Raw genomic sequence first — 27999 nt, forward strand, 5'->3', positions numbered from 1 at the left:
CGTGGAGGTGGAGGAGGAGGGAGCAACCAGGAATCCTCCTCACATCACCTCCCCACGGCCGCGAAAGCAAACACTCCTCCTCAAGGCTGCAGAGGACGAGAGTTGAGCTCCACGCGAGTGTGCGTCTGCACAAAGCTGGTCACCTGGAGCCCGTTTTTGGGCGCCCTCCTCCTCACCCGCTCCCGGCAAGCAAGAGCGCTCCTTTCCCCGCTGCGTTCAGGGCCCGTGGCGGCAGCATGGAGACTCCACGCTGCTGAAGTCTGCTCGGATTCTTCCTGTTTTGCTTCATTCTAAATGATGGTAAGGTTAAAAAAAAGTTTACATTTAATTCTGACCTTGTTTTTATTTGTTCTTTTAACTCTAATACTTTTTTATGATTTCATTAGGCTACTTTAAATTGTATTAAATTGTGTTTATTTAAAATAAACATTTTCAGACTCGAAGCTGTATAAAACAAATTTTAATTTAACAAGCTTTTTATTATTATCTTAAATTGAATTATCGGTCCTATTACACGTATTAGGCAATTATTTTCTGAGTTTTGCTTATATTTGTATTTTTCTGTGAGTTTTCCAATTAATAGGACATTTTATTTTAAAATATATTCAGTAAATATATTGTTTCATTCGAATCAGGTTTTTTAATGAGTATTATAGGTTTAATAATGAAATATTATTTTTATGAAGAATGAAAAAGCAAAAATATTTCGCAGCCTGTCACATCTTTTCCTAAATTTAAGGTCTGCTCTTCATTAAAGGCCTGGTACAAACTAAATTAGCCAGCAGAACTCCTATTATTTTCAGGATATTTTTAATTTAGCATAAAGAACCCATAAACCCAAATATGTATTATTTTGTATACAGGTTATTATAGGCCTAAGTAAAGTAAAAACTGCACATTAATTTTTTAGTAATGTTTTTATGAGCAGAAGAAAAAGAACCATTCAAATGATGATTTGTGTTTCACAGTCATTTACGTATCTCCTGAAGTGTTGTTTCATTTATACTGGCTGCTATGTTTCTTGTTGTTTTTTTTGCATTTCTGCTCAGCCTGAGCTACAGAAGAGTGCCCCCTAATTACTGATACCCCACCAGAAAAGCGATGTAAGTTCTCCTTATTAAAGTAAATTAGGGGAGACTCCCTGAACATTTTTTTCAAAGGCATGTATTCATATTTTTCAAGGAACCCTTCATGACTTTGAATCAAAAAGTCGCTGTCTGTGTTTTGCCAGCTGTTTGAAACCAATTTGTGCAGAAGAGTAACACTTGATGAGGCCCACTTATATCTGTCAAGCCATAAAATAAATAAAACTTTACTACATTTTTATTTTATATTATATGGGTGTTTTACTTTTCAGGGTTTAAACTTTCGTAATTATTTCATTTTTTTAGGGGATGTGCATGTTTTTACCCTTTTTATATTTCAAGACAAGTTAAAAAAAATTTAAGGCCGAGAAAACCTCTCAAAAATATCACATTTTAAATTTTTTTATTAAAACAAGCTAAACATACGTTACTCCATGTAAGCGTTAATAACCTGGAAATAAGCCTCTGCGGTTAAAGAACAGCCAAAGAACGATTATTTGAAATGGCATTATATCGTATTCTGAATCTTGACAGGCTTTAAGTCCTCCTAAATCTGCTGTATAATTAGCTTCCTAAATAACATCCCCGGTTTTGGAGGAGGCAGAGGAGGGTGTTCTCGGACCACATACTGTAGTGTGCTCAAGCCTGTTTGATTTAACACCGAGGTTCTTTTCCTAATAACATTAGGCCCCAATTCTGGACTCCCTCTGTATGGCTGACCCCAGACCCTCACAGTTGTTCCCTTTTCCCCTCAAACTCCATGGTTCTTATTACTCGCTCCAATAAATTTTGGATAAGCAGGAGTTTCAAAAAGTCCAGGGCTGTGGAGAATTCCCCATCCTGTAGCACGAGGCACCCCCTCTTAAGAAAACACAAATTAATTCCAAACCCTTCTGTGGCCACATTTTTGTAGGATTGATAAATATTTTTAAAGGAAGTTCTGCTTTTCTTGACTTTATCTGCTCCAGTGTTATTATATTCCCTCACATCCTTTCAGTTCTTGATGCCTGGTAGCCTCTGAACCTCTTCCTCTTTCCATTATACCCTTCTCCTCTTCAATAGGAGTCACATTTACTCAAGTTCAGGCTTAAAATAAAGTTAAGCCTTAAAATGTTTCATGTGCCACTTTGGTACAAGGATAGTCCAGGACACGCAAAAAAGCCTTTCCACATTTCGCGTATTTCTTCTGAACCTCCTGCACTAAGTTGTGGTTTTAGCTGTCGGTTTATTCCACAGAACAAATATTTGAGAGTCTGTTTTCTAATGTGATTGACGGGCTAATCAGAGGTAAAATAAAAACATGTCAACTAGTTTATTCAGTTTTTACAGTATTGGTTGTGCATTTGTTTACCACAAAAAGGTACTGTAACTATTTTGTTTTCAATCCAATTATGTTTAATTGTGTTAAATTGGTCTTTTGTGCATTCAATTTGAATATTTATTTTATGAGTCAATAGATTACTATTGGAGCATTACCCTACTAATGCACAATCATTTTGTTTACCTATAATTTCTTCTAATTAAATCTGCCTTTATGTTAACAAAAAAACCTGACCCAAATTTGCCATTAAGTTTAAAATATATATTACTGCTCATTAAAAATAAGTTGGCTAACTTGGATGAAGAAATAGGTTTTGAAATTTTGCGTTTTCGAAATTTGAAGTTGGATTTTTAAGCTTCAGAAAAACGTTGAACTGTTAATTTAAATAATGTATTGTTGGAATGGCATCCAATGTAAAGCCAAACAGACGAAAGCATCTTCTTATATTTTTCATGCAGGAAAATCCTTGTGGATATTTTCTTGGCTGCTCATTTGTGAATATTTGCAGCTGGTTTCTCAAAGAGTTTGAGATGTGATTAAACTTTCCTCTAAATATCTCTGTCCTCTTTCTGCTCCATTTTTTTTTTGATTCCCTGAAGTCCCCAGACGGCTCTTGGGATGTCTTTGTGGTGTTGTGTGTTTGTGCGCGTGCGTGTGTGTAATAAACCTTGTTCTGTCAGCAGACAGCAGCTGTCTCTCCGGCTGCCTCTGCTGTCCTTATCTCATTTGGCGCACAATGAAGCCACACGCATCGCAACAAGCCTTCAGTGGATAATCTTGAAAGTTAATTTAAAAATTCTTCCGTTTGTGAACTATTGTTGTGGCTTCAACAGAAAATTCCTTTGGCGTTAGCTTTTATCTATAAAACTACCCACAGTTTTTTTTCTCTTTTTTTTACACTAGTTTTCTAATCTAAACCATAATTAATACTTTAGGGAACACATCTTTTCTCCTGATTTTCTTACTTTTGGTGAAACTCATCCATGCAGCTTTCTAAAGAGGTAATTGGAACTGATCCTGTCTATAGTGACTGTGTCTGTCTAGCCAGCTGTTAGCAAATTGGGCGGCCACTTGCCATCATGTGCAGTGGAGACTAATCGAGGGCAAACCTTTTCATCCTAATGACTAATAAAGCAGCAGGCCTGCAAGTGTGTGTGTGTGCAGGAGTGTTGGTGCAGTCAGGCATGTGTCACTCCTGAATCTGTGAGCGCTTGTACAGCCGCACTCTCACCACTGGGACAGATGTTTTCTACCTGGGAGCCGGACCACCATCTGACTGGGGTCAGCCCAGTCCTTCAACCCCGTGCTCACTCTTTCAGTCTGCTGGGAGGTCTGCCAGCTGTCCCTCTCGCTGACCTTCGTCCCGGGGCACTGATTCTGGAGGAGACTGAGTCTTGAGCCGTGGGGTTGGTGGTCCCTCCTGCCTGTATTACAGGGGTAAATTGTTAGGATATAATTAGTGTAAGTCCTCTGACACAGACATTGAACCGAAGTATGGAAGAAATATAGTATCAAGAAGCAGAGAAAAGAAAAGCATCTTGTGTCCAGAAGGTAATTTAGAAAGAAAGAAAGAGTGCATGTTGGAGAAACAGGGAGATAAAGATGCAGAAGCAGTTGAAAAAACGGGGTTTGATTACTAAGAGGCACAAGGGGTTCCTTGCATTATAGTGGTCTTAGTGCAAGAGTTACTCAAGCAGAAAGGAAAAGCCATCAAGTTTGGAGGTAAAGTTACAGGCTGCAGACAGAGCCGATAACAGCTTCACTGCTGCTAGAGATTAATTGAATTCAATTGCAGAATGACTTCTGTTCTTCTTCTTTCACATGTTAGCTCACATGTTCTTCCACTCTGCACGATTTGTAAAGAAGTTGTTGAGATCAATCCCACCTGTCCTATAGTTATTTGTCTGTTTAAGACAATGTTTGAATCTATTTTAGCTTCATGAATCGGTAGGATTGAGTATTCTTTTAAAGACCCATTCCGATGAAAATTGTTTTTTTGTGTGTGTTTTTACCATCTTCTTGTAGCATTTTTCTTATGATGGACAACTTATATTTAAAAAATTGAGAATAAAACTACCATTTATTTTTGCACCTGTAATGTTAGGTTGAGGTTGTTAAGGCCGTAGGAGAGTAAGTAAGTAAACAAAGGGTTGATAAGAAATGAGGGTACGCTTACTCCACACCAGCAGCCCACATCCCAGATATGAATTTCTAAAAAACTCCTATAGACTGGTTTTTTGCAGAGACTTTTGGAATTTTAGATTTAAACAGTTCTACAAAATGGGGAGGAAAAGTGCACTATGTAGTGAGTAGTGAATGAATTTGGACACAACGCAGTCTGTATTCTCATTAAGTCTGATCACAGGTTTGCCTCATATGAAACCTTCTTCTATATACATACAATGTTAAGTATGGATCAAATCCATATCATACAGATTGGGCATCGAACGCTGCAGTTTCATTAAATCTGATTTCAGGATAATTAAAATAAGTGTTTTCGAGTCATTTTAATGTCTCTTTGCTCTTTTTTTATTTTTATTTATTCATTTCAAGAATTTGTTGTTGTCAACACAATACAAAAATAACACACAGATTTATCAAACTCATTTCAAAAATTATGAAGTGGAACGATAAAAAGCAAACTAACAAAAATAAAGACACACTTCAGTCAGATTTACTTAATTATAATATAGTGATCATTAACTAAAGTCAAGTAGAGCTTGATTTATTGCTCCAGAAAGGAGTGGGAAGAAGCAATCTTATATAATCCTTCCCCTACTGAGTTAATTCATTTTATGGTTTTGCATACCGGTAGTTCTAAGATACCACAATTCAGCTTTTTCTCGCTCTGCTAAGACAAATTCAATTTTAATTTAAAAAAAACGAGGACATTTTTCTTTTTTCCTGCCACATAGTACACCTAGGGTCCATCAGAAGTGCTGAAAACACAATAGGAGCCTCATTTCACAAATTAACAGATTAGTAGTTGTTTGGATAAGGAAACATACCCTTTGTGCTGCCGATACACGACGGGTGTGTTTTGTGAATCCTTTTTACCCACAAGATCACAGAGAATTTTTTTTTCCAGTGTGAAATTCTGAGTGAGTCATGTAGAAACGGTCAGTGAGTAGTTACTCAGCCAGATTACATGAAATGGGAGTTTAGGTTTCTGGACATATTTGTAAATATTTAAGTAAAGAAAATGCTGCTTAAAAAAACCTAAAGTGTGCTTTTCTAATCTAAGGCTTTATATAATATTGAGTGGAATTTTAACATTAGAGGGTTATGTTTATTGCTTGTTTTCCTGATGTTTTCCATCATGTCAAGGAAGTCATCTACGCTAAGTCTCAATAAGGATTTGTCTTTTATCCAATTATTTCAGTGAACTGCAATGTTATAAAGACATTTTCTGGAACAAAATTTACCCCAAATATTCACCATTAACTTTAGCCTGTCCTGTAAATTAAAAGCTTTGTGGTAAAGACTGGACAGATGGTATTTCTATCCCCACATTAAAAGACAAGCGTGTCACAGTCTCACATAGTGGCCCTTTTGTAATTTGTCTTATCAGCAGTTGAGAAAAAGTTTTGTGTTCAACCGTGATTTAAGCCCACCCAGAGGCCCCCAGGCACTTTTGTAGACCATCCAAATCAAGGACTCCAGGTGGGGTCCCATATGGCCTGACTACAGACCTGCAGGTCACCTTTTCAGGCTGCTGACTTTCAGAAGGTCTCTGCAAAATGTAATCAGACATCAAAACAGACTTGCACACAGTTCACATTCTGATGCTGTATGAATTTCCAGTCAGACAGACACCAGACATAAGTACAAATTGGTCTATTTTATTATTTTATTCGGAAAATAAATCTCCTTTAATTTGGATTTAAAAAAAGCCCTTTTATTCTAAAGTTAAGAAAACCTGATGGTTGGTGGGAGTATTACTGAGGGTACATTTCTGACATTACTGTTTTGCTTTGCTTTTACTTTGTGGCTTTCTTGTGTAAGCCTCAGATAAGAGTAAACTGCATTGATCCAATGATAATGGTGTTTTTGTGTTTTTAACATGCTCTTGTGAGGAAAGGAGAACATAGATAAAGGAAATTAAGATTAAGACTGAGTTTTAAAGTGTTTCTATTTTTCAAATCAATGTAAATCATGAGCAGACAAAAAAAGGACAGCTAAAAAAGCTTGTAGTTTTTAATTTGGAAAATACAATTGGCAGGCCACAAGCTCCCTGCTCTGCTCCATTCTGATGCATCCACTTGAAGACAACTAGATCAATGCACATCGTCATTTTCCTCGTCTGAGCTGGCATCTGGCTAAAAACTGCATGACATTTTGTTGCACTTCTTATGTTAGGTTGGGGTTGTGAAGGGTTTTAATCTAGCAGGAAAGAGTATAAGCAGTGGGATGATTGGAAATGAGCCCAGACTTACTTCTTGTCAACAATTCAGAGGCAAATTTCTGATAAACTCCTGCCGCTCTGAAGAAACTATAAAAAATGACTCAGGTTTTTTGACTTTGCCTAAAAACACCATAACCATAAGACCACTGGGGACACATTACCAATAGGTTGAAAGATGATTGGAGAGGGAATTTAAACAAATACAGTAGTTTCAGTAAAACTTTAGTGTTGAGGTAAAGTTTCTACTCTGGCAGAGAAAGAATATGAATGTCTGCACAACTGCTTCCTTTTGTGTTAGCTCGCTTATTTTGCTTTCCATTTGCGTGTTGTGGCAGATATAGTTAAGCTTCATTTAGCTTGAGTCCGTTTTTTTTTGTGTGTAAATCATAAATTGCTGACCTGTTAACATACATGAAGATGTGTAGAAATGATGTTCTTCTTTTAACTATCCAGACAAATTCTGTAGTTGGTTCCTATTTCTCACTTGCTGTTTTCTTATTCACATTATCAGTTGTCAAATGTTAGACGTTAAAATGTTGTCTTTCCTGATCTGATGGAAGTTTTTTACCTAACAGTGACCCCGGAACTGCAGAGACAATGCTATTGGGGAAGTGTGTAAGCAGGTTTGTTACAGTTGATTCAGGATTTCACAAATCATGTCAAATCATGTCGGACACACATTTTTCTTGTCGAGCAGGCACAGCGACCCATGAAAATCAGTTTTTTATGGCAAAATGGGATTTAAGCTGTGTGTATTTAGACAGAGACTGTATTCAGTGAAGCTGTCAGTCAGTTTCCTTGTATTTCGCCAAATTTGCTTCCTCTTTCCATTGCTGTTGATTTACATGTAGGCATAAAAGTTTTGGAAATTATTCTATAAGGGGCTTGGTGTTTTTCTAGTTTCTGTTCTCTTAGTAGTTTAAATATTAAAAGTGTTTTCTTAGGAACATTACCTTTTGAGCTTGTACGCAGAAAAGTAGATGTTTTCATATAAAATAATACCAAGAATTGGTCTAAATTACCTTTGTTTTGTTTTTCTCATCACTTTGAATGAATTTTCTGTAAATAGAGAAACACTGTCTTAAGTCTCATCACAGTTAATTATTGCCAGATAAACGAAACCGTTGGACAAAAAATCTAATATATCGACTTGCACCAAGTTTTCCATTTGCCTTCATAGGTTATGTTATGGGCCCTATAAGGGTTTCTGTTTTTTTGTCAGTGTTTCCTTCCTTACTCAGCAGTTAGTCATGCAGGTACATCTGCATAAACACTGTGAGCTCTTTTTAAGTGTATCAAATTATATTTCAACTTACTGCACAATAGGCAGCACAAAGGTTAGAATTTGATATCCGTGAAAGAAGTCGTGGTTTAGCAGAACCCTGGGGCCCAGGTGAAACTTGTGTGACTGGCCTTGTGGCCCTTTGGCCCCCTGTAGACCTGCAGAGTTTGTTTTAGCTTCGGTTTCAGACCTTGGCTCTCTGCGTCTCTGCTGAGCTGTGCGCATCTTCTTCCCAATGTCCTGTAGTTTCCCATGGCCTTGGCTGCCCTCCACCCAGGCCTCACCCTTAACCAGGAAGTGCCTTGGCTGTCACACGACTTTTGCGTCTTTGTGGATTTGTATTAGCATAAACTGAAGGGGTTTTGACAAAGTCAAGAGGACATTTTCTCTTCTGATTACTGGAAAGGGCCAGGACAGGCAAAAACACAGCAACAGCTACTGTGTTCAGTTATATCCCTGTTTTTGTGTCAATCTGTAGACAGTGCCTGTGGTAGAGGTTAGATTAAGCTTTGTGACCGTGGTGCCCCGGTTATTGTGAGGGATACGTTCCATAAATAACCTGCCATGGGTGAAAACTGCAAAGTAGGATTACGGATGTTTTAAGGCTGTAAAATGCCTCACATCACATTTTATACACTTTTCTCAGACAGACATGGAGATTTTCGCACTTTTCTCTCTTAAGGTTTGGACTCTCAAAGTTTAAACCTTCACAGAAAAAATAAGTCCAGTACTTTAGAATGATAACAAAAACCTACTCACAATCAAATATTTATGTAGATTTGGAAAGCTGAACCCATATCTTTAGAGGTGACACAGCACAGAAGAGATTCATTGACAAGGCCAACAGCCAATCAGGAAGCAGAACACAGTTTGCTGTTTAAAGAAAAGTGTGCACTGAAAAGAATTACAAGCTCACAAAAAGTAAAGCAATGTGAGGTAACACTGTATAGAGAAACCTCTTGTAAAGGTAGGACAGTATTCTAGCACTCAAAGCTGTATCTATTTTGTTGTTACTGTTTTTTTATGAATTTTTTGGTGAACTTTGACTGAAGTTGACATCAGTTACAAGAGAAACAATAATGTGTACATAGAGGAAGTTCTTCAGCTTGCAAAGGAGTTGAACCCATTGCAACAAATGTTACTGTTACTAGATCCAATTCAAAACTTATTAAGACCTTCAAACTTTCTAATAGGTGATTTTGTTATTATTTTGGAACAATACTGACTATTTGCGGTTAGAGTAGATTTATTTTTCTTTGTTAGCTGTACAGGAATGGACGTTTTTGTGCAATCTTTCAAACAGAGCTTTATTCTGCTGTACTATTTGATGATAATTTGCTGAATTTGTTTTTTTATACTGGAATATGATGAAAGACTAACACAAATTATGATACTCTGACCAAATGATTCACAGCAAAAATGCAGTCATGCTGCAGGAATTGGGAGCTGTTTGTGCTACAAGCATTACATTTTGCATTTGCAAAACCATTTAGGCTTTTTTTGTTTACCTCACCTTTAGCAAGTTTGACATTAAAACTGTTTTACTTTTCCTAGTTTCTCCTTACAGTGTTAGTTTTATACTACTGACATAATTGATTGTTTCAATGTTTTTCATTCACACTTTTTTTACTGCTCTGTTATATGTTTTGCTTTTTTTATTTGTTTTTTTCCCTAACTTTATTGAACCAATCAATACAAAATTATTTATCTGAGGACTTCAGACCTTTTCCTTGTCTTATGCGTAGTACTATTTAAGTAAGACAAGGACTCTACTTACACCCAGTATTATTTGCATACATGTAAAAAACAATTAGCTTTTCATATGTGTAACTTTACACATTATGCTTAACAACACAAAATGCTATACAAAGGCCCCAAATACTTATCCTCTCACTGAATTTAAATTTGCTAAACACAATCCAAGCTAAAATAAAACTAAAAAGTGTCAAAAATAAAAAAAAACTAGAATGAATTATTATACAGAATAAACAGGCTTTTGTTTAGTTTTTCTTATAATTACTCACTTTTGCCACACAAACTGTAAATGTCATATATTGTAGGGTCTAATTCATTAGAAAAAATTGATGGATTTGGCTGAAGTTCCTACCCCCATCTTAGTTCTTTTTCTGAAACTTCAGCGGAACCGGTTAGCCAGAGGTGTTAGTTATTCTGCCATGCGTTGCATATATACTTGAATATTTTGCCCTAACCTCTCATTAGAAACAAATTATAGGAATAAAATTGTTTAATTTCATAAATCTAATATATCTTTTTTTACATTAGATATTTTTTCTTCAAGTTTTGTTAAAAAAAAGATCAAAACTAGTTATTTTCTTAAATGCCAGACAAAATTTTTGAAAAAATTATAATCACCATGTTGTCCGACACACAGACTGTCCAAACTTTTGGTCTGTACTGTATATATATAAATTTTAAATCCTTAGCATGTTTTACCTACAAAAATCCTTTTTTTGGCGTTTTTATATCTTGGGTGGTTAACAATAAGCATGGCACGTGGGAGTCATCAACGGTTTAACTTTTTCAGTTTTTGAATTTTTTTCTTAGTCTTGTAATTACTGCCAAAAAAAAACAAAAAACACAAAGACTCTTTATATTTCCTTCTCTCTATCATACATTTTCCTACCAACTCTTATCTTTTGTGACTGTGTTGATGGAGAAAATATTTTTCCTCCTATTGCTGCCAAAAGTCTCAGGGCAATATTTGTTGTTTCCACAGAATAGTTGACAGCTTTCGAAGACATCAAATCAAGGGCAAGGTGTCTGGATAAAGAAGATAAGACTCTTTCCTTTGGAGGCAGGTAGGAGAACAACTGTACATTTATATATAGATATGCATGCGTATTTTTACACACAAACGGAAAAGAGCCCATTGAGGGAAAGCAGGTAGTTAAAGATTCAATTCAAAGATTCAAGATTCAAAGGGTTTATTGTCATATGCACAGTAAGAAACGAGTTTCCCTGCACAATGAAATTCTTTTTTTGCTGTCTCCTTTGAATGCCAAAAAGTATACAGGTAACTGAAAATTCACACAAAACATACCGTACCCACAAAAAACACAAGATTTATTGCAAATTCTAAATGTCCAAAGATCATCAATCTATAGATCATAGAGGATTTAAAAATAGATCATATTTTGATCTATTTTTAAAACATTCCCAGTGGTCTTTTAATTATGATTATGCAGTTTTTAGGTAAAAATAAAAGAACTGTCATTTTTTGGGGCATAGTTTCAGTAGAGCTGCACTAGTTCATAGGAAATTCACCTCTATACTGTGGGTGGGACTGTCGGCGCAGAGCAACCCCGCATGTGGCACACAAGCCGCTAAAACTAAGAACTAGGCTGCACTTTATCTCATCATTTTAAAGTCTTTGTGGTTTTTAGTGTCTTATCATCGCTACGTAATATCAGTCACGTCCCTTTCTCTCCTCTCACTTTATACGCTGATTCTTCCCTATGCAAACACTCTGGGCATGCGTGTGTTACAGCCAGGGTACGTTTGCTTTTTTGTGTATGGGGATACTCAATTCATTCACAGTCAAGTAGGCATGTTTTTATGAAAGTTGGAGGTTGGTTAGTTTGCAACGGAACAAGAAAAACAATAAATGATTCCTACAGTTTTTCTGAACACTAGTGTGATTGATAGTTCAAGATAAAACCCTAATGCAATGGTAGAAGTGAAATATGCACCAAAGAAAGGAATTTATATTCGTAAAAGTACAAGAACAATGCAGGAAAGATTGTTCAAGAGGAAGATAGCAAGATAATTACTTTACTCATTCCCTAATTTAAAAAGTAATCACCTACCTATTACTTTTTTCCACACACATACAAATTCTCAAGGGAATGAAGCTAGCACAAACAGGACACCATCAAAATAAAGATAGAAAGGCTATACAAGTGCAATCAGGGTTTTATTATTTAGCACCACCTCATTAATTTCACCTCATGAAAATAAAATAATATAGCATAGGATATATATTATATAATATAGTAGCCTACATAGTGTATAGACAGGTTGCTCATTGACACTAGGGCAGTGAAAAGCAGTTCATCTCCAGAACAAAACTTGCACTCCACTGAAATGGTTTTGCCTTCGTTTTCAACAAATTAGAAATAATTTGAATATATCCTGTTGCTACTTATTTGTCCATGTCCATATTTCCACTCTCTTATCTTACTTTGCATCACTTACTGGGTTTTTTTAAGGATCCGTTTTGTTTTATTTAACCAAGAGACAATGTCAGATCCAACTGTTAACACGCATTTTTTTGATCAGTCAACTATGGTTTAACTGCACCAAAATGTGAGTAATGAAGTAATGAGGGTTTCTGTAGTCTAGTAATTGTAGTTTATTACGTTGCTTTGTTCCCGACAATTGTTCTGAAATTCAAGGATTTTTTTTTCTTCCTCTATAAGGCTGGGAATTAAGCAGAGAAATTGATCTTAATTTTTCATATGCTAGGTCTTAAAAAGTCTGAAATTTAACTTGAAGAAATGTGTAGGAACTCTGTTACCAATTGCTTTACTTCAAGACTGTACATCCTTCATCTGGATTGGCTGAGAGACATGCTTCAGCTTTTGCACTTTCTTAAAAAAAAAGGAGTCTGCCTTATTCAAAGAGCTTCGATGCCCTGACGACGCTTGTCAAACCGTATGGTGCTGAATTCAGATCACATTCAGCTGAGCTTCCTAACACCCAGTATCAGCATTCTAAAACTTGTGTTGCAACAATGAAAACAAAACAATAAAACATGTTTTTAAGGTTTTTCCTGTTGTTTGTGCTGCCTCGTTTCAGATCAGCGTCATGGCTGCTTATGGACAGACCCAGTACAGCCCCGCCCTGCAGCCTGCAGGACCTTACGCACCTTACAGCCACCACACACCAGGCTACAGTGTGCCATCCTACAGTTAGTACAAACACTATCATGTTTGCACAAAAGTAACCCTTGATATTTGAACAATTAATTCAAAACTAGATGGTGTTTGTGAAGTGATGACAATGTGTGCTTATGTATTTGAATTCTCTATTGATTTAATTTGTTGACTTTATTTCGCTTGTTGTGTCAAATACAATGGCCTTCATGCATTCAAGACAGTTTAAAACAAATAACTCCAACTGAATGCTGACTATTGGCTTTGAGTTTGGTGGAGAACTGTCGAGCACTAAAGTCAGTTTGCATTGACATCCATCAGATCAACTCCCACACTTGATTATCTAGATGCTTATTTTGGTTTTAGTTTTAGTTTGAATCATTAGATTTGGCACCATTTAAGTAGAAATAAATCAATTTCAATAGACAAAATCATAGCTTTAGCTCAGAAGCCATGCCTCATCCGACATGTGAACTGACAACTAAAAAAATGGTGTTGTTGTTTTTACCGGATATTTACTTTTATAAAATCTATCATTGATGGTGCCAACTGTCAGTGTCCGACACAGGATCCTGGTTGGGTTCATCCTGTAAACATGTTGTTGCTTTATGTTCTCCTAGACATTAAAACAGAGGACGGTTTGAGCCATTCTCCAGGACAAACGGGCCTACTGGGCTATACAAACTTCAGCGGCACACCTCCCAGCCAAAGCCTCTACAGCTATTCTCACACACATGGTGAGTTTGAGTTTGTTTCCTGACATATCCACCAGTCTTTTGTTGGTCTCCTTTGTTTTGGTGTCACTGGATGAAGCGTTTGTCGCTTCCTAAGCCTCTTCTGGAGTCTCCTCTGTCTTCTCCACCACACCTGTTCTCCATTAGCTATGGTCTGGGCTCTTGGCGTCAAAAGTCTCCCTACCCCTCCTCTTTTCTCAGGGTCAGGCCCCCTTTCTCTGTTCAAAACAACAACGCAGCATGCATATGCCTGTTTCTTTTTTTCTCAAAAAGAGAAGAAGCATAGTAAGAACAGGTAAGAGGGGGGGGGGGGGGGGGATTGTGGCTGCGATAATAGTTGGCAGGGAATCTTGGGGATAAAAAATTGCTTTGATAAAGATGTGTTGTGCTTTGGAGTGTGCAGTTTTCAACATGTCAGTATATTTGTGATTGAGTGTGAGTGTCTGTGCTGTTCACATTCCTCAGCCGACCGGCGCCCAAAGCATGGCTTACTCAGTGCGGCTATATGGCTTTGAAACCAGCATGAAATTGACCTTATGTGTGTGACAGGGGAGAGGTTAAGGGGCGTTTTGTGGAGGAGGGAGCACATTTGGTTTTTCAGACAAGGCAAGAGTTGCTGCCAATGTATGGACGAAACACGTATTTGAAAATGTCTATCCCTGCTTTGAAAGTGTAGTTATTCTTTTAAGTTTAGATATTATTCTTGATTTTGTGATAAAATCTCAAGATGACTGCGGCGCAAAGTATGCTTGAAGATGACCAATACATATCTATTTTATATTTGCTTTACTAGTGTTTTTACTATTGATTAATGTGCATTGGCATTTTAGTGAAGATGGAATCATAGATTTTTTTTCTTTCCAAATTCAAACTTTTTATGCAGATTGTATTTTTTTTTGCTTGATAGATTTTAATTAAATCTGGTGTTTTTTTCCTCATTCCTCCTAAATGGAATTTATTTTTAAACTTCCCAAAACCTATGTGAATTTGTGAATAAAATAACAAATATTTAGTGCAAAAAAAAGTGTTTTAATGCCTATCTTTTGCAGATCATGCAAGTTTTTAAAAGTCCCATTCCAAGCATTTTTTAACTGTTGTAAAAGCTTGCCAGTGGTCTTTTATTTATGATTATGCCGTTTTAAACCAAAATCAAAAAAATTGTGTCGTTTTTTAAGAAATAGTTTATAGTTTCTTTGTTCATAAGAAATTTGTCTCCAAGTTGTGGGTGGGACAGTTGCACAGAGCACCCACCCCCTTCCCGTCTCTGCTGCTGAAAGCTCAGAGCAGGGAGCTTGTGGCCCACCCAGCGTACTTTCTATGTCACAAATAGGCTCTTTTTCAAAGAGCATTTTAGCCTGGGGGCGGTGCTCGCAGCACTCTGGTCTTCACTGGTCTACATCAGCTCGTGAGACACTTGTTCGTGGTTTGGGAGGGGCTGGTGCTCAGAGCGCAAAGTCTTTAAAGGAATACTCAGAGATGTATGAACGGATGAAAATACAACTTTGGGGTTACTTTTCATGAGGAATGAACATTATCATTCACTTAAAAGGTCAAAAAATTCATTGTGCATGGTATAGACCCTTTAAAACCCTAAAACCATTATTTTCATCGACGTGGGTCTTTAAGTCGATAACAATAGTAGCTCACTATTGTTATCGACTTAAAGAAGGGTGTGTGTGTGTGTGTGTGTGTGTGTGTGTGTGTTTGTGTATGTAAAAACCTTTTTACATCTTTTAAAGCAAGTTTTTAAAGTAACACTGTTACTTTACTTTAACAGAAAGTCTTTGCTATTCATAAAATATTATCTTCAAGAAGAAGTTTTTTCTAGAAAACCTTTTTTAGTAGTTTATTATATGTAATACAAAATATATGTAATAAACTAAATGAAAGGTAAAAGTTTTATTCTAGGGTGAAATTTCTGTCTGTCATTTATAAAAAGATTAATTTATAAAATCAGAACATAGTTCATTTAACGCTCCTTTTTTAAATCCTCTTTTTGGCCGTGAAGCAAATATATATATATTTTTTGGTGTAGCTATGCAGACAACCGTTTCTTGATAGAAATGATTTCTTTTGACTTTTGCAGACCTGCGTGCAGCAAATTTCCGGTGAATGTCATTCTGATTGCTTATTCAGCCACGTGCCCAATTCTGACAAACTTTTATCCCATGAAGACAGTTTTTCTTTCCCCATTTTCTTTTTCTCCAAGAAAAAAATAGTTTCCCATTGGAGACATTATACAGGAATGTAAATATTCACGTAAAAAGCCTTTGATAGAACCTTTTGACAAACTGTCCTGCCATCAAAAGCTCTATTTTTTTCAACTAACAGCTTTTAATAGCGTAGTTAGAGTTTGAGGGGCAGTGTTCCCAAACAAAGTACTTTTGTTTGAATATTCCAATCCATAAATCATTCACTGTGGACTTCAAAAGGCAATAAAGTGCATCAGCATTTAGATGTTTGAATGTTTAGTGAAAAGCTTCCATGTCTTCTGTTCACAGTTCAAAATCTACACACACACAGACAGGAGCAAACACAAAAAGACAGTATTCTGTGGAAAATGGCAACCAAATGGAAGTCTTTTGTGTTTATTTGAAGAGACTTGCATTTTTTGTTTCATGTAGTGAAGACTGTGGTATTGTCTGGAGAGTGTTTGTCTGCAGCCAGTATCCCAGAGTAATGAGAAAAAGCAGCAGCAAACCGGTGAGATAATTCAAGAAGGAAGTAAATCCTTAAAAACACAAGTGGACCTAAACTACTTTTTAGATACCAGCTAAAAAAAACTTAGCAAGTCACAATAAGGTTATGCAATGCTTGGTGTGTATATTTGCTTTGTGTTGTGTGGATATACCAGTAATCAAAAATACTCAGGTATGTTACTGGATCTCTTTTTCTAGTTGATGAAGGCAGTTTGTTATTATATCTTAATATCTTTTTCATTTCAAATGGAGTTGATGATGAAAATATTTTATTTCACATATGTACTTTAAAAGAAAAGAGAGGAAAAGCAAAAAAAAGAAATGCTGAAAAATATCCAAAAAGGAGTGAGAAGAAGTAAAAGCCTTATTAATTCTCAACCCCATGTCCTAGACCAAGTGTGTCCAAACTTTTTGCAAAGAGGGACAGATTATTGAGGTTTTAATGTGTGAGGGCCAACCAATTGGCCTGCATTCTTTGAAACATTACAAATGTAAATAAACAACTTAAGGAATTACATCTAAAAACATTTTTACATAAATTACTGTAAATTTCTGATTTGAAGACCAGAAATAAAATAAAGAAAAAGACTGTTTGGGGAAAAAAAGACAATAAATCCTCTGGGTTCATATGAATAATGTAAACTTCTAAATCAAAACATGTGAACAGGAAAAAAAAAACCTGTCATGCACTGGTATCAGGGCTATTTATCTGCTTTATTGCTTTATAACTGATAATTGGCATTTGCTTTGGGTTATCTGACTTAGGCCAACAGCCAGCACTGCTGCGGTGCTCTTGTTTGTTCAAATTTCATAAATTGAGCCAAAAACTAAAACATTTTCTGTGGCAAAGACAGAGATGATAAGATGACAGGATAATTGATCACACAATGCTTTGACAAGAGGATCCAGGTGGAGAAGGAGTGCTTAGAGGAGGACATTCCCGCTTTGGCTCACTGAAAGGATTCCAAAAGCTGCAGGAGCAGCAGGAGCAGTAGATGTTTCCACCTGTGTCGTTATGTCAGTTATAAATCTAACTGTAAGCTGTTACCCCTCTGAAATGTCATAATCAGAATTTCCCCTTTTCCTCTCCAAGTCAGAAATGAGGCCAGATGTTGAGATATCGTATTTGAAGCTTATTTGCCTGTTTGAGGGTGACTTTGGTTAAATATTTAAGCGGTTCATGATTAATATTTTGCTTTTTAATCCCAAGTGTTTACTTGTTTAGACGTTTTGAACTTTTTTCTCTCTGTGACATTTCTTAGGTGGTGGTATTTCATCTGGAATTTTTCAAGGCACCCATGCAATATCGGGTTCAACTCCATTCAACCCTACACAGCAAGTGAGTAATGCCACAAAACTAAGTTTTTCTAACAAATAACTATGTTTTTCTAAGTTATTTCTAAGTTTTCCTTATTTTCAGGCATATTTTTTTGTATGAAAAAAAATATGTTCAACTTCAAAACCAACTTTTAATCCATACATATTGTTTCTTTGTGTTTTTTAATTATCATTATTATTATTTTTGCGTCAGGAGTTTTCATCGTATTCAAGCTATTCTCAGAGTCAGTACTCTCCATATTATAATTCCCATCACTACAACAGCCCGTATCTGGCTGGCAGCAGCATCAGCCCTCCATCTATCACAGCTCCATTAGCCTATCAGCACCCAGATCATCCTGCCATGATGCCCAATCACAGCCCAGAGTCACACACAGGTAAACTCTTCTCTTAGTAAAAAAATATTCAGTGATTCTTCATCTCTCTTGCTTTCCATTTTATTTTATTTGTTGCACAGAAAAATGTATCCAAAAAATTACTTTATAGGACAATATGGCCATTTTCTTTCCAAATTGCACCGATTTAGCTGCAGATTTTATGACAGCTTCCTATAAAAATGTGTTTTTCAGTTAAAAACTCTAGATGAAATTAGGCTTTTACTCTTTTTTACTAAAAGCTGTTGGATTTTCACAGTAAATTTTTATTTTTACAATCAAAACTAGAAAGGTGTGTCGGTTTAAAATAGTTTTCATCAAAAAAAGGAGAAATTAATGGAAAAAATGTAACTGTTTTAACACAGTGGGATCTGTGCCATCATGTTAAAATGTTTATTAGTGGGATTGACCGTGATTTCTAAACTGATCATGAACTGCTTGTCAAATGATAATATATTTTATTTGGCTGGTGGAACGATCTGTGACGGGAATACAGCAGAAAATTGCCTAATAATTTGTGTTTTATGTTTACCGTATTTCAGGGGAGTACCACCCACCACCCAGCCCCCCAACGCCAGGTAAAGAGGAGGGGGTTCCAACTCGAAGGGGGTCAGATGGCAAGTTGAGAGGAAGAAAAAGAGTCAGCGACCCCACGCCTCCCTTGGACTCTGATATAGAGGTGAACACACTATTACGCACTGCTGGAAATTACCAGTATTTCTCTGCAATATTTATCTTTTCTTCTTGCACACACACACAGACGGACAAATGGGTCGTGTGGTTAACTTTCCATATTTGTTATTTCACTGCAGCGAGTGTTTATCTGGGATCTGGATGAAACCATCATCATTTTTCACTCTCTCCTCACGGGAACTTTCTCCTCGCGATTTGGCAAGGTATGATCTCTATTCCCATTTGTACAAAACAGGCAGCAGCAGATTATCAAGCCCACACAACAGCAAACATGTAATCTTGGTTTAGGAAAATTTGCCTCTGTTTCTGGGGTCATCTGGTTATTCCACTAACAGTTGAAGTCTGACTTTTTTCACACGCTCACCCTGTTTTGCCTTTCTGCCCTCTTGTTTCTTTTCATAATGCACTGGGGTTGTTTAGTTACTCCGATAACCTGCGGTGTGATTGACAGTCAACGGCACCTTTACACAGCAGAAGGGCAGATGACTAGCCGCACATTTAGTCCATTTCTTGTTTTTGGCCAGGGCTTTTTTGTTTTGAATTCTCACGGTCTCCCTGCGGGTTGACACCACGCTGATGGGAGTCTGATAGCAGGGCTACTAATCACTCCATTCCCCAAGCAGGCGTTGCACGCCTGTGTTTCTTTTTCTTTCTTCCTTGTCCCGCAGAGAAGTCCAAGAGAAAAATGAAAGACGAGCCAAAATGATAAGTCGACCGTTTGAATGTGTTGAACGGTGACTCATATGCCAAGTATTCCTCCCACTGCCTGAACAACTTCTTTCCTGGATCTAGGAGAGCTCCACAATCTGACCTTAAAACTCACATATGCAGCAAAAAATAAAAGTGACTGGGAAAAAGAAGATTGTGTTTTTAGCAAACTGTTGCTGCAGTTACAGCTATAATCTTCTCTAATTCGCTCTTTCTGCATGATACCTTTGTTCTTTTGATCCTTAAAGGTTTTAAAGGGTACTGAGAGAGACTGCAAAACTGAAAAAAAAATTTCCAAAGAAATGAAACTTCAATCAACAAATGACCTTTTACACTTTGGCAAAAATTGAAACATTGAGATAAAAATTTGTTTTGTTGTCAAGCACATTTCATCCTGTGCCAGGAGACAGCTCTCCTTTGGCTAACGTCTCCGTGAGAGTAAATGCTGCTCTTGAATGACAGTGATGTACAGTAGGGTTTTTTTGTCAGCTCAGACATGATTTATGTGTCTTTTGAGGCGAAAATTTGACTTTTTGAATTTAATTTGTTTACCAAAATTTAAGTAATGGGATACGTCATTTAAATATTTTTTGGTTTTTCTATTAATGTGAGATCAAAGGAAGATAGCAATAATGGTTTAACAGAATGGCGGGTAGAATCTGACTTTGTAGAAGTAAAAAGAAGGCCCACAGAACTAAAGATTATAAGACAGCATAACTGCATTTGTAGGACGTGATGCTTCTGTGAAACCTGTCTTCTCTGGTTAAAGTAGTGCTTCTCAATTATTTTTTGCCAGGGCCCCCCTAGGAAAATGTTTCGCGCCACCCCTAACCCCCCACCCCACCCCACACACACACTCGCCGCGGTGACAGTATATTAGTTTAGTATCTATAAAATTGTGTAAGTATACCTACAATTGTATCTTTTAACATTAACAAAAGAAAAATATCAATATAAATCCACTTTCAAAAAATTTTAACTTTTTTTAGCCACAGAAATCCTGTTCTACTCTAAAAGAGAAAAGAAGCTTAAAGTGCCTGAAAGAAAAAATCTGTCAGTCCTTATTTAAACTAAAAACATCTTGATCAACTGAACCATTTGATGCTGAGAAAAATAATTCAATCAATAAATAATATTAAATGTAAATTGATCTGAAACATTAACACAGCAGCACCAATATATTTAACGTTTTTAGTCTGAAGAAATAGGTGAAAAACTTTGTGCTGATTTATTTTCTAAATGATGGATTGTTTATCTATGATCTCATAAAGTGCAGCTGTTTTCCTGGATTACCTGCTGTCTTTATGTCAAATACTGACACCAACTAAACCACAGGCAGTCAAAGAAAACATTGATGGACAATAGAGACACGTCATCGAAATGTCTACAATAATTAAGAATTACATTATTAGCATGAGCTGAGCAATCTAAAGGCACCGATGATCCTGGTGTTGCACAATCCAGGCAGCGCCTGCAGCGCCTGCAGCGCGTGCAGCGCTCCAGGAGCAGCTGCAGGGACGGCAGTTCACAGTTTCAGGCTGTCACAAACACTGATAGAACAGATAATAGAAAACCAATAATGGCGCAGATTTTTTCCAAGCACTGAGCCACTGTCACCACTGCCCCCGTTAAATTTGCGCCCAGGACAATTGATGGTATTACCTGTTCCTAAAACCGCTTCTACTGCATCGGGGGGGCGCGCCCCACTATTTGAGAAGCACTGGGTTAAAGGAATACACTATCATTGTATTAAGATTTGAAAAAAATAAAAAAATAATTAATTTAACCTAAAAATAAATGATGTTTTAAACCAAATGTGTGATCCACTATTGTTATTAAGATTATTTTCATTTTTAGAACAGGGTTAATAGAAGAAAAGAGTCGACAGGCAGTCTGACGCTCCATTGTTTTGTAAGACTGTCAATTTATTTGATGTATTTTGACCTACCTGCTTTTGTTCTGCAAACTTAATATCATTGGAAGCTAAACTTCAAATTATTATTTTATATTTATTTTCATACATTTTTAAAAAGTCACCATCCTTCAGATGCTATACAGTTTTAATAAGTAGGTCACACAGTACGGTAGTTTAAAAAGTTTCACTAGAAAGAAAAAAACTAGTGTTTTCCGCCTGGGGTAAATGACACTTTTGTGACAGAGAAAATTAACCTTTTGAATAAATCAAATTAGTACTCACAACCTTTAAACCCTCATCCTCAGCGTCACTTTCTTTTAGCATTTTTCTGTTCAACAGGACTCGTCAAAGGCTGTATCTCTGGGTTTGTGGATGGAAGAAATGATCTTTAATCTGGCTGATTTGAGACTCTTCTTTAATGACTTAGAGGTGAGTTTGTTTTTTTGTATACCTATAATACTTATTTAAAGTAGGAAATAAAAACAGGTACAAGTTTAGAATCCTAAAGAAATGGAAATTTGTACCAGAGTGAAAATTTGCAGACTGCAGTACTTCATCAGGTTTTTTTTCATGCTACAGAAAAGAAGCATGTCAGTAGTTGTAAGACTTTTCCAGTAAGTTGGGGATATATCACTGAGTAAGCATTTCTAGAAAACCTTCCCTGCCACAGTGCAGCAGGAGCTTTAACATTTGGGTGCTTTTTCTTACTTGGCTTAAAGCACAGTGGCACTCATTGTAGGAATCCCCATATGTAACACCTATCCTGTATTCTCTCTCAAGCGTTTTCCAAAATGTGCTCAGTAAGGAAGAAGTTTTCCCTCCCAGAGTGACAGTAATTAGGGAAATAAGTGCTCAGATACATGCTGTGTGTATAAGTGCAGCTCTTTTAACAGATTCTCAATAAGCCATGGTTTTTTTAGAAGAAAAAAAAGGGGGAACACATTAAAAGAGAGTTAGAGGGGCACCCGTTTCTCTTCACATTTTTCTGTCATGTTCTGACAAAGAACACAGAATGTAAGGGGCATAGCAGAGAGAAGGAACAAGATCACTTTGTCCTGTAAACATAGGTGTGTATCAGAGCATCTAAGAGGAAAATTTGTCCAGTGGGAGGAGGAGAAAGTCAAGAAGAGAGGAAACCTGTTTTTTTCATCGCCATGTTTGTTGTCAAGGTTGATTAACCTCTCAAAACATATTCCACATTTTGCTGCCATTTCCTGCCAAGTCCAGGGGTATAATTATCTTGTCTTTGCTACATGTCACTTGCTACAATCAAAGGCTACAAAAGTCTTACGTGATGCAGCAAAACTCTTAAAAGTGCAGACTTGTAAAAAGGTCAGTGTGAATGCCAACTGCACAGTTTTCATTTTCTTAAAGAAATTGAATGTTATTTAAGAATTCATTTGCAATTTTTTATGTTGGGCTGTGCAAAGTATGAACAAGTTGCATAAACGTCTTATCTGCAGTAGAAAGTGGTTTGCACACTCATCAGTGTCAACTCAAACTTGAAAATATTTCAGTTGTTTTAAGTTTTGTACTGTATCTTTATGGTTTCACTTTTTTCACATTTAAACGAACGTGTTCTGTGGTTTTTTTTAGTCATGTCAGCTGATCAGGACCTTTCCTAGCTTTGTGGGGACCGTAGACAAGATGCTGTTTAGGGGCTTCCAATTTATAAGTTACATAACTTTACATTACGTTACATTACTTTACTTTACGTTACATAAGTTCACTTTACTTTATGTTATATTACATTACTTTAGGTTACATTATTTACTTGATGTTGCTTTACATTACTTTGTTTTACATTACTTAAGTTTGTTGCGTTACATTGCGTTGCATTACAATAGGTTGTGTTACATTACGTTACTTTACCTCAATCTATTTTGAGCCAAGAATGTGTCTGATGCAAAATTACTCCATGCACACAGGTTCTGCATAGTGTTTTATGATCAAATCTGCTAATTATTCTTGCAGTATAACAGTGTCAGAGCTTTTAGTCTTCTAAGTAAAATTTAAAGTAAAAAAAGATCTTCCTCTGTAGTAAATCTCCTTTATCTCCTCGGAATATGTTTAAACTTCAATGATTTTGTTCTCAGTTTCTAGTTTGTGATCATTTTTCAGAGTCAAAGTAGTGTACATTTACAACAGACATTTACATTCAATTATCAGCAGTTGCAGCCTTAAAGGGTAGAAGGCCACCTAAGTGGGGAGGTGGGATCTTACCAGTGGGAACTGAATTATGTAGCACTGTAAGGAAGATGAGGTAGCGTCTCAGTCTGGGTTGCTGAAATGGGATAGGAGCGTCTGTCGGCCATGGGTCATTGCCTAACAATTAGAAGTTGTACCAGGAGTCTGTTTTTGCACACAAAATGTGAAAGTATTGTTGCTTATATATTATTTGTGCACATAATTAAGAGGTAAAGAGACCTGGAAAATTTTGTAATGAATAGATGTTTTCTTTCTTTGATCCGCCATATATTATTTAGGTTTTTTTTGTTTTTGAAAATGCTTGTTTTTTTTTAATAGTTTAAAACAACACATCCAATTTCAGGATGGCGAGTAAAACTACAAATACAAAATCTGGTGTGGGATTATACTAGAATAACACTTGTCTACTTTGGCGCCTCATCGTCCCATGTCCTGGCACTTTTTTACTTCCTCCTTCCCTGTCTATCATTTTAATTATTTTTATGACAGTATCTCTCCTCAAGGCTCCCCTACAGAAAAGAGGCATGTCTGTGCAAGGCTTCAGTCTGAAACAGAGCTCTCAGTAAATCCACTTTTTCTTTTTCTTTTCTTAGGAATGCGACCAGGTTCATATTGATGACGTGGCATCAGACGACAATGGACAGGACCTTAGGTAAAAACTTGGCTGTGTTACAAACCTTCCAAGTGCAGCGAAGTGACTCAGATTAAGACCGTTTTCCTATGGATTGTGAACCAGACTTGCCCTCTTGGGTTTTAAGTGCAGTGCTGGAAAATTGCTCAAAGAAACAAAAGGTTTCAGCATTTGGATGCATCCATATATGTTATAGCATGCAAGCTTGGGAAACGTTTTTTTCCTTTCCTGCTGCCACAAAGGAAGTCTGACCATAATCCAGTGCTTTTTTTCCCCATCAAAAAATAACCTTTTCCTTCCCTACTTCTCCTTCAGTCCAGATATTGTATTATATAAACACGTTTAAGCACTTTTGTATTCTTTTAGGAGTGATGTGAGAAAGGACAAGGATGTACACTTTTTTACATGCATTTTACTGAGCTTGGCCTTTTTCATGTAAATATTTTTTGTGTTTATCATTTTCTTGCTGTGTGCATCTCAGGTAATAAAAGCATGTTCACAACTTTATTTAGTTTGATTTGTTTTTGCCTGATATCTCTGCAGAAATTGCACAACAAAATTTTAGGAATAATGTTTTTATTTGTTTTTAACTCCTGAAGTAATCTTCTAAAATCAGAATAGGTTTTCAGAAGAGTACCTTTTCAGATTCTTTATCACTCCAAGTTAAAAGTGTTTAAGCAAAGTTTTCCAGAAAAGAAACATGTCCAAATGATCAGTGTTTTTACCTCATTGTGATCTTTGCAGCACCTACAACTTTGGATCGGATGGCTTCCAGAGTCCAGCAGGAGCAGGCTCCTTGTGCTTGGGATCAGGGGTCCATGGAGGCGTGGACTGGATGAGGAAACTGGCTTTCCGATACCGTAGAGTCAAGGAGATCTACAACACATACAAGAATAATGTTGGAGGTGAGTTCTACTCCAACAATCCACTTACAGGTCAAGATAAAGTTAACTGCTTTTGCATATCTTTCCGACTACCAGAGAAAAAAATAATTTTTCCAGTCAATTTTGTTTTATTTTATCCTCCACAAACTACAATTCCCTGAGTCCCATCCCTTTACAGTTGGTATCACAGAAAAGCCCCAAATGTTCTCTGTAGATACCAAAAGGAGGTAATTCTGTAGTAAGCAGTGGCTGGGAAATATTCAGATTTAGAACTAGACACATCCTCATTGCTGGTAGTTAGAAGGACATGATAAAACAATTGCAGCTAGTCAGGAAGTAACCCATGACATTCGATAGAGGAAATTGAACTAATCTCTCAAGTTCTGTGCAAAAGTTTTAAGCAGGTATTAAAAAATTCTTTAAATAAAGCTTGCTTTCAAAAATGAAGTCTCAACTTTTCATTTCCATCAATCAACAAAATCCAGTGAATGGACAAAAGAGAAATCCATATTTGCTGTGACCACCTGGGTCCCACTGTCTTCTGCTAGTTCTGAACTAGCACACTGTTCTTCACAGTTCTAAAGGGCACAGCAATTTTAGATAAAATAGAAGATTAACTGGTGATGCAGAAAAAGGAAACCTATTGAAAAGATGATCAATGAAAACATTTAAATTAAATGTCATTGATAAATCTTTTTAAAATGTAGAAAAAGTAGTGAAGTTCTACTAGCAAATGCACAAGACTACCAAGCCATCTTTTTTTTTACTTTTATGTGCCGTTGTTGAAACCAACAATTTCAAAAGAATTTAAATGAGATTAGATCATAACAACCTTAAGAAATTTGTCTTCTATATAAATATATGCAGGTGTGTCTTTAAGTACATATTCACAAACCTTTGTGTACCACTGCAAATATTTGCTAGGTTTACTCGGAAGCCCCAAGAGAGAGGAGTGGTTACAGCTGAGGAGGGAGATGGAAGTCCTAACTGACCTGTGGCTGACTCATGCGCTCAAAGCCTTGGCTCTCATCACTTCAAGGTCAGTGAATGTGTCTATAGTATGGGTCTATAGTATAGGTTTGCAACCTCAGGGTGCGTTGCCACATCCCTCCAATGTGGTTCTTTGGCTATGAAGAAAAAGGCTAACAATTTGAATAAATAATGGATTTGCAGTTTTTAGTTAATAACATTTTGTCATTTATGTTGAGATTTTGAGCATGTCAGGTAACTGAGTAAAATGATGGTAGATTATTAAAATATGTTTAAAGCACATCTTCTTATCTTCTGCTGCACAACAGGGTTAATGGCTGTTCATAGCCATGCTCGCAAAATATACAATTGTTTTTGCATGTATAGATTTTTTATTCTAACTATATTCTGCACCGATGTTATCATGTTTATATTTAATATTAGAAGGGGAAAAATGATGACAGTGCATCAAAGTCATAATGATAGAAAAGGCCTGCCTTGATTTGACTTTCTTGCATTTTTTAATTCAAGTAAATCAGCTGCTGCAGAAGGATCTTATCTGACGTGGGGTGTGTTTTATTTTGAAAGGAACTTGGATGTGCTGCTGTCAAAAGTAAAACAAGTCAAATTTGTTTTATATAGAAAATTTAGCACTGTTACAATTTAATTATTGTAATTTTTTAATCTATATGTTCTAAATTATTAATGGCCACGATAACATTAAAAAAATGTATTTTTTCTAAACAGTAATGTCTCTCTCTCAGTAAGAAACTGGACCTAATGGCTCTTTTAGCTTTAAAGGTTGCAGACCCTAGTCTATACTTACAGCAAAATGTGTTTTACTATAGTTGGCATCATTTAAAAAAAAAAAGGTACAAGCATATCTGTCATTTCCCATTCCAGGCCTAACTGTGTCAACGTGTTGGTGACCACCACCCAGCTCATCCCTGCCCTTTCCAAGGTTTTACTGTATGGTCTTGGTTCAGCTTTTCCTATTGAGAACATTTACAGTGCCACCAAAACAGGTGAGTAACAGGGTTTTTTTCTGTGCACTAACGTCTAAATATGTGAAAATTTGTAGGCCCACATGAAGGATCTTAAATGTTGTTGTTTTTTTTACACTTTTCTTCCCTTCAAAGGAAAGGAGAGCTGTTTTGAGCGGGTAACTCAGAGGTTTGGAAGGAGAGCAGTCTATGTGGTGATAGGAGATGGAGCAGAAGAGGAGACCGTGGCCAAGAAGGTATAACTTAGCTGCTTTTTATGACTGACAGCTGCACAACTAATCAGTTAACCTTATGACAATCTCAACAATTAGTGCAGCTTCTGTTTCTGATTTCATTTTTATGTCCTTCCATTGAATTGACAGATTTTTTTTCCTGGCTGGCTCCTTAAAAGATTTTTTAATGTATTATCCTATATATTTTTTACAGTATAAGCCAACGTGTTGTCCAGATGTTCTTTTTCACATTTTACAGTCTGTTGAAACCACAGCACATTTCACATATAAAGTAGCTCTTCCAGTTGAATTTTTTCTTCAGTTTTTGTGTTATAAATTAACATTACATTTAATTGTGTACTATGTTTGCTTTCTGTAGAAAAACATGCCATTCTGGAGGGTGTCATGTCAGGCTGATTTGGAAGCGTTGAGCCATGCACTGGAGCTTGACTACCTCTAGAGGGCGCCAGCTATCAAGATCTCAAACGTCTTGGTTCTGCAGCGGGAGAAAGGTGCAAATCCTTATGCAGACAAACTATATTCAACCAAAGCCAGAAGAAGATTTTGCTTTATGAATCTTGTCTTCATTCAGACACCATGAAGCTGGAAGGGCAGGACCAAAAAAAGAGACCAAAAACAAGT

At 36.6% G+C, this 27999-nt stretch overlaps 1 protein-coding gene across 2 annotated transcripts; it reads left to right on the top strand.

The window, feature by feature from the left end:
* The first annotated feature begins 16 nt into the window (after window positions 1-16).
* LOC101169441 (eyes absent homolog 2) lies at window positions 17-27994 on the top strand. Of its 2 annotated transcripts, XM_004068709.4 has the most exons (15): window positions 18-300; window positions 10831-10912; window positions 12912-13023; window positions 13609-13725; window positions 17684-17760; window positions 17953-18136; window positions 18676-18812; window positions 18946-19029; window positions 21789-21878; window positions 24251-24309; window positions 25033-25193; window positions 26097-26211; window positions 27045-27166; window positions 27281-27381; window positions 27737-27994. In XM_004068709.4, exons 3-15 carry the CDS (start codon window positions 12921-12923, stop codon window positions 27815-27817), a joined length of 1431 nt encoding a protein of 476 aa, XP_004068757.1. In that variant the 5' UTR covers window positions 18-300; window positions 10831-10912; window positions 12912-12920; the 3' UTR covers window positions 27818-27994. The 2 variants fall into 2 exon arrangements, with proteins under 2 accessions (XP_011473233.1, XP_004068757.1); XM_011474931.3 differs by lacking the exon at window positions 10831-10912 and having other exon boundaries at window positions 17-300.
* The last annotated feature ends 5 nt before the right edge of the window (window positions 27995-27999 follow it).

This window comes from Oryzias latipes, chromosome 5 (assembly GCF_002234675.1).
Source record: "Oryzias latipes chromosome 5, ASM223467v1".
NCBI lineage: Eukaryota > Metazoa > Chordata > Actinopteri > Beloniformes > Adrianichthyidae > Oryzias > Oryzias latipes.

Bases quoted from the DNA above. Each gene is read 5' to 3' on its own strand.
- LOC101169441 (XM_011474931.3), top strand. The intron at 18,137-18,675 runs GTAAACTCTTCT...ACCGTATTTCAG, and splicing joins CAGCCCAGAGTCACACACAG to GGGAGTACCACCCACCACCC. The intron at 18,813-18,945 runs GTGAACACACTA...ATTTCACTGCAG, and splicing joins CCTTGGACTCTGATATAGAG to CGAGTGTTTATCTGGGATCT.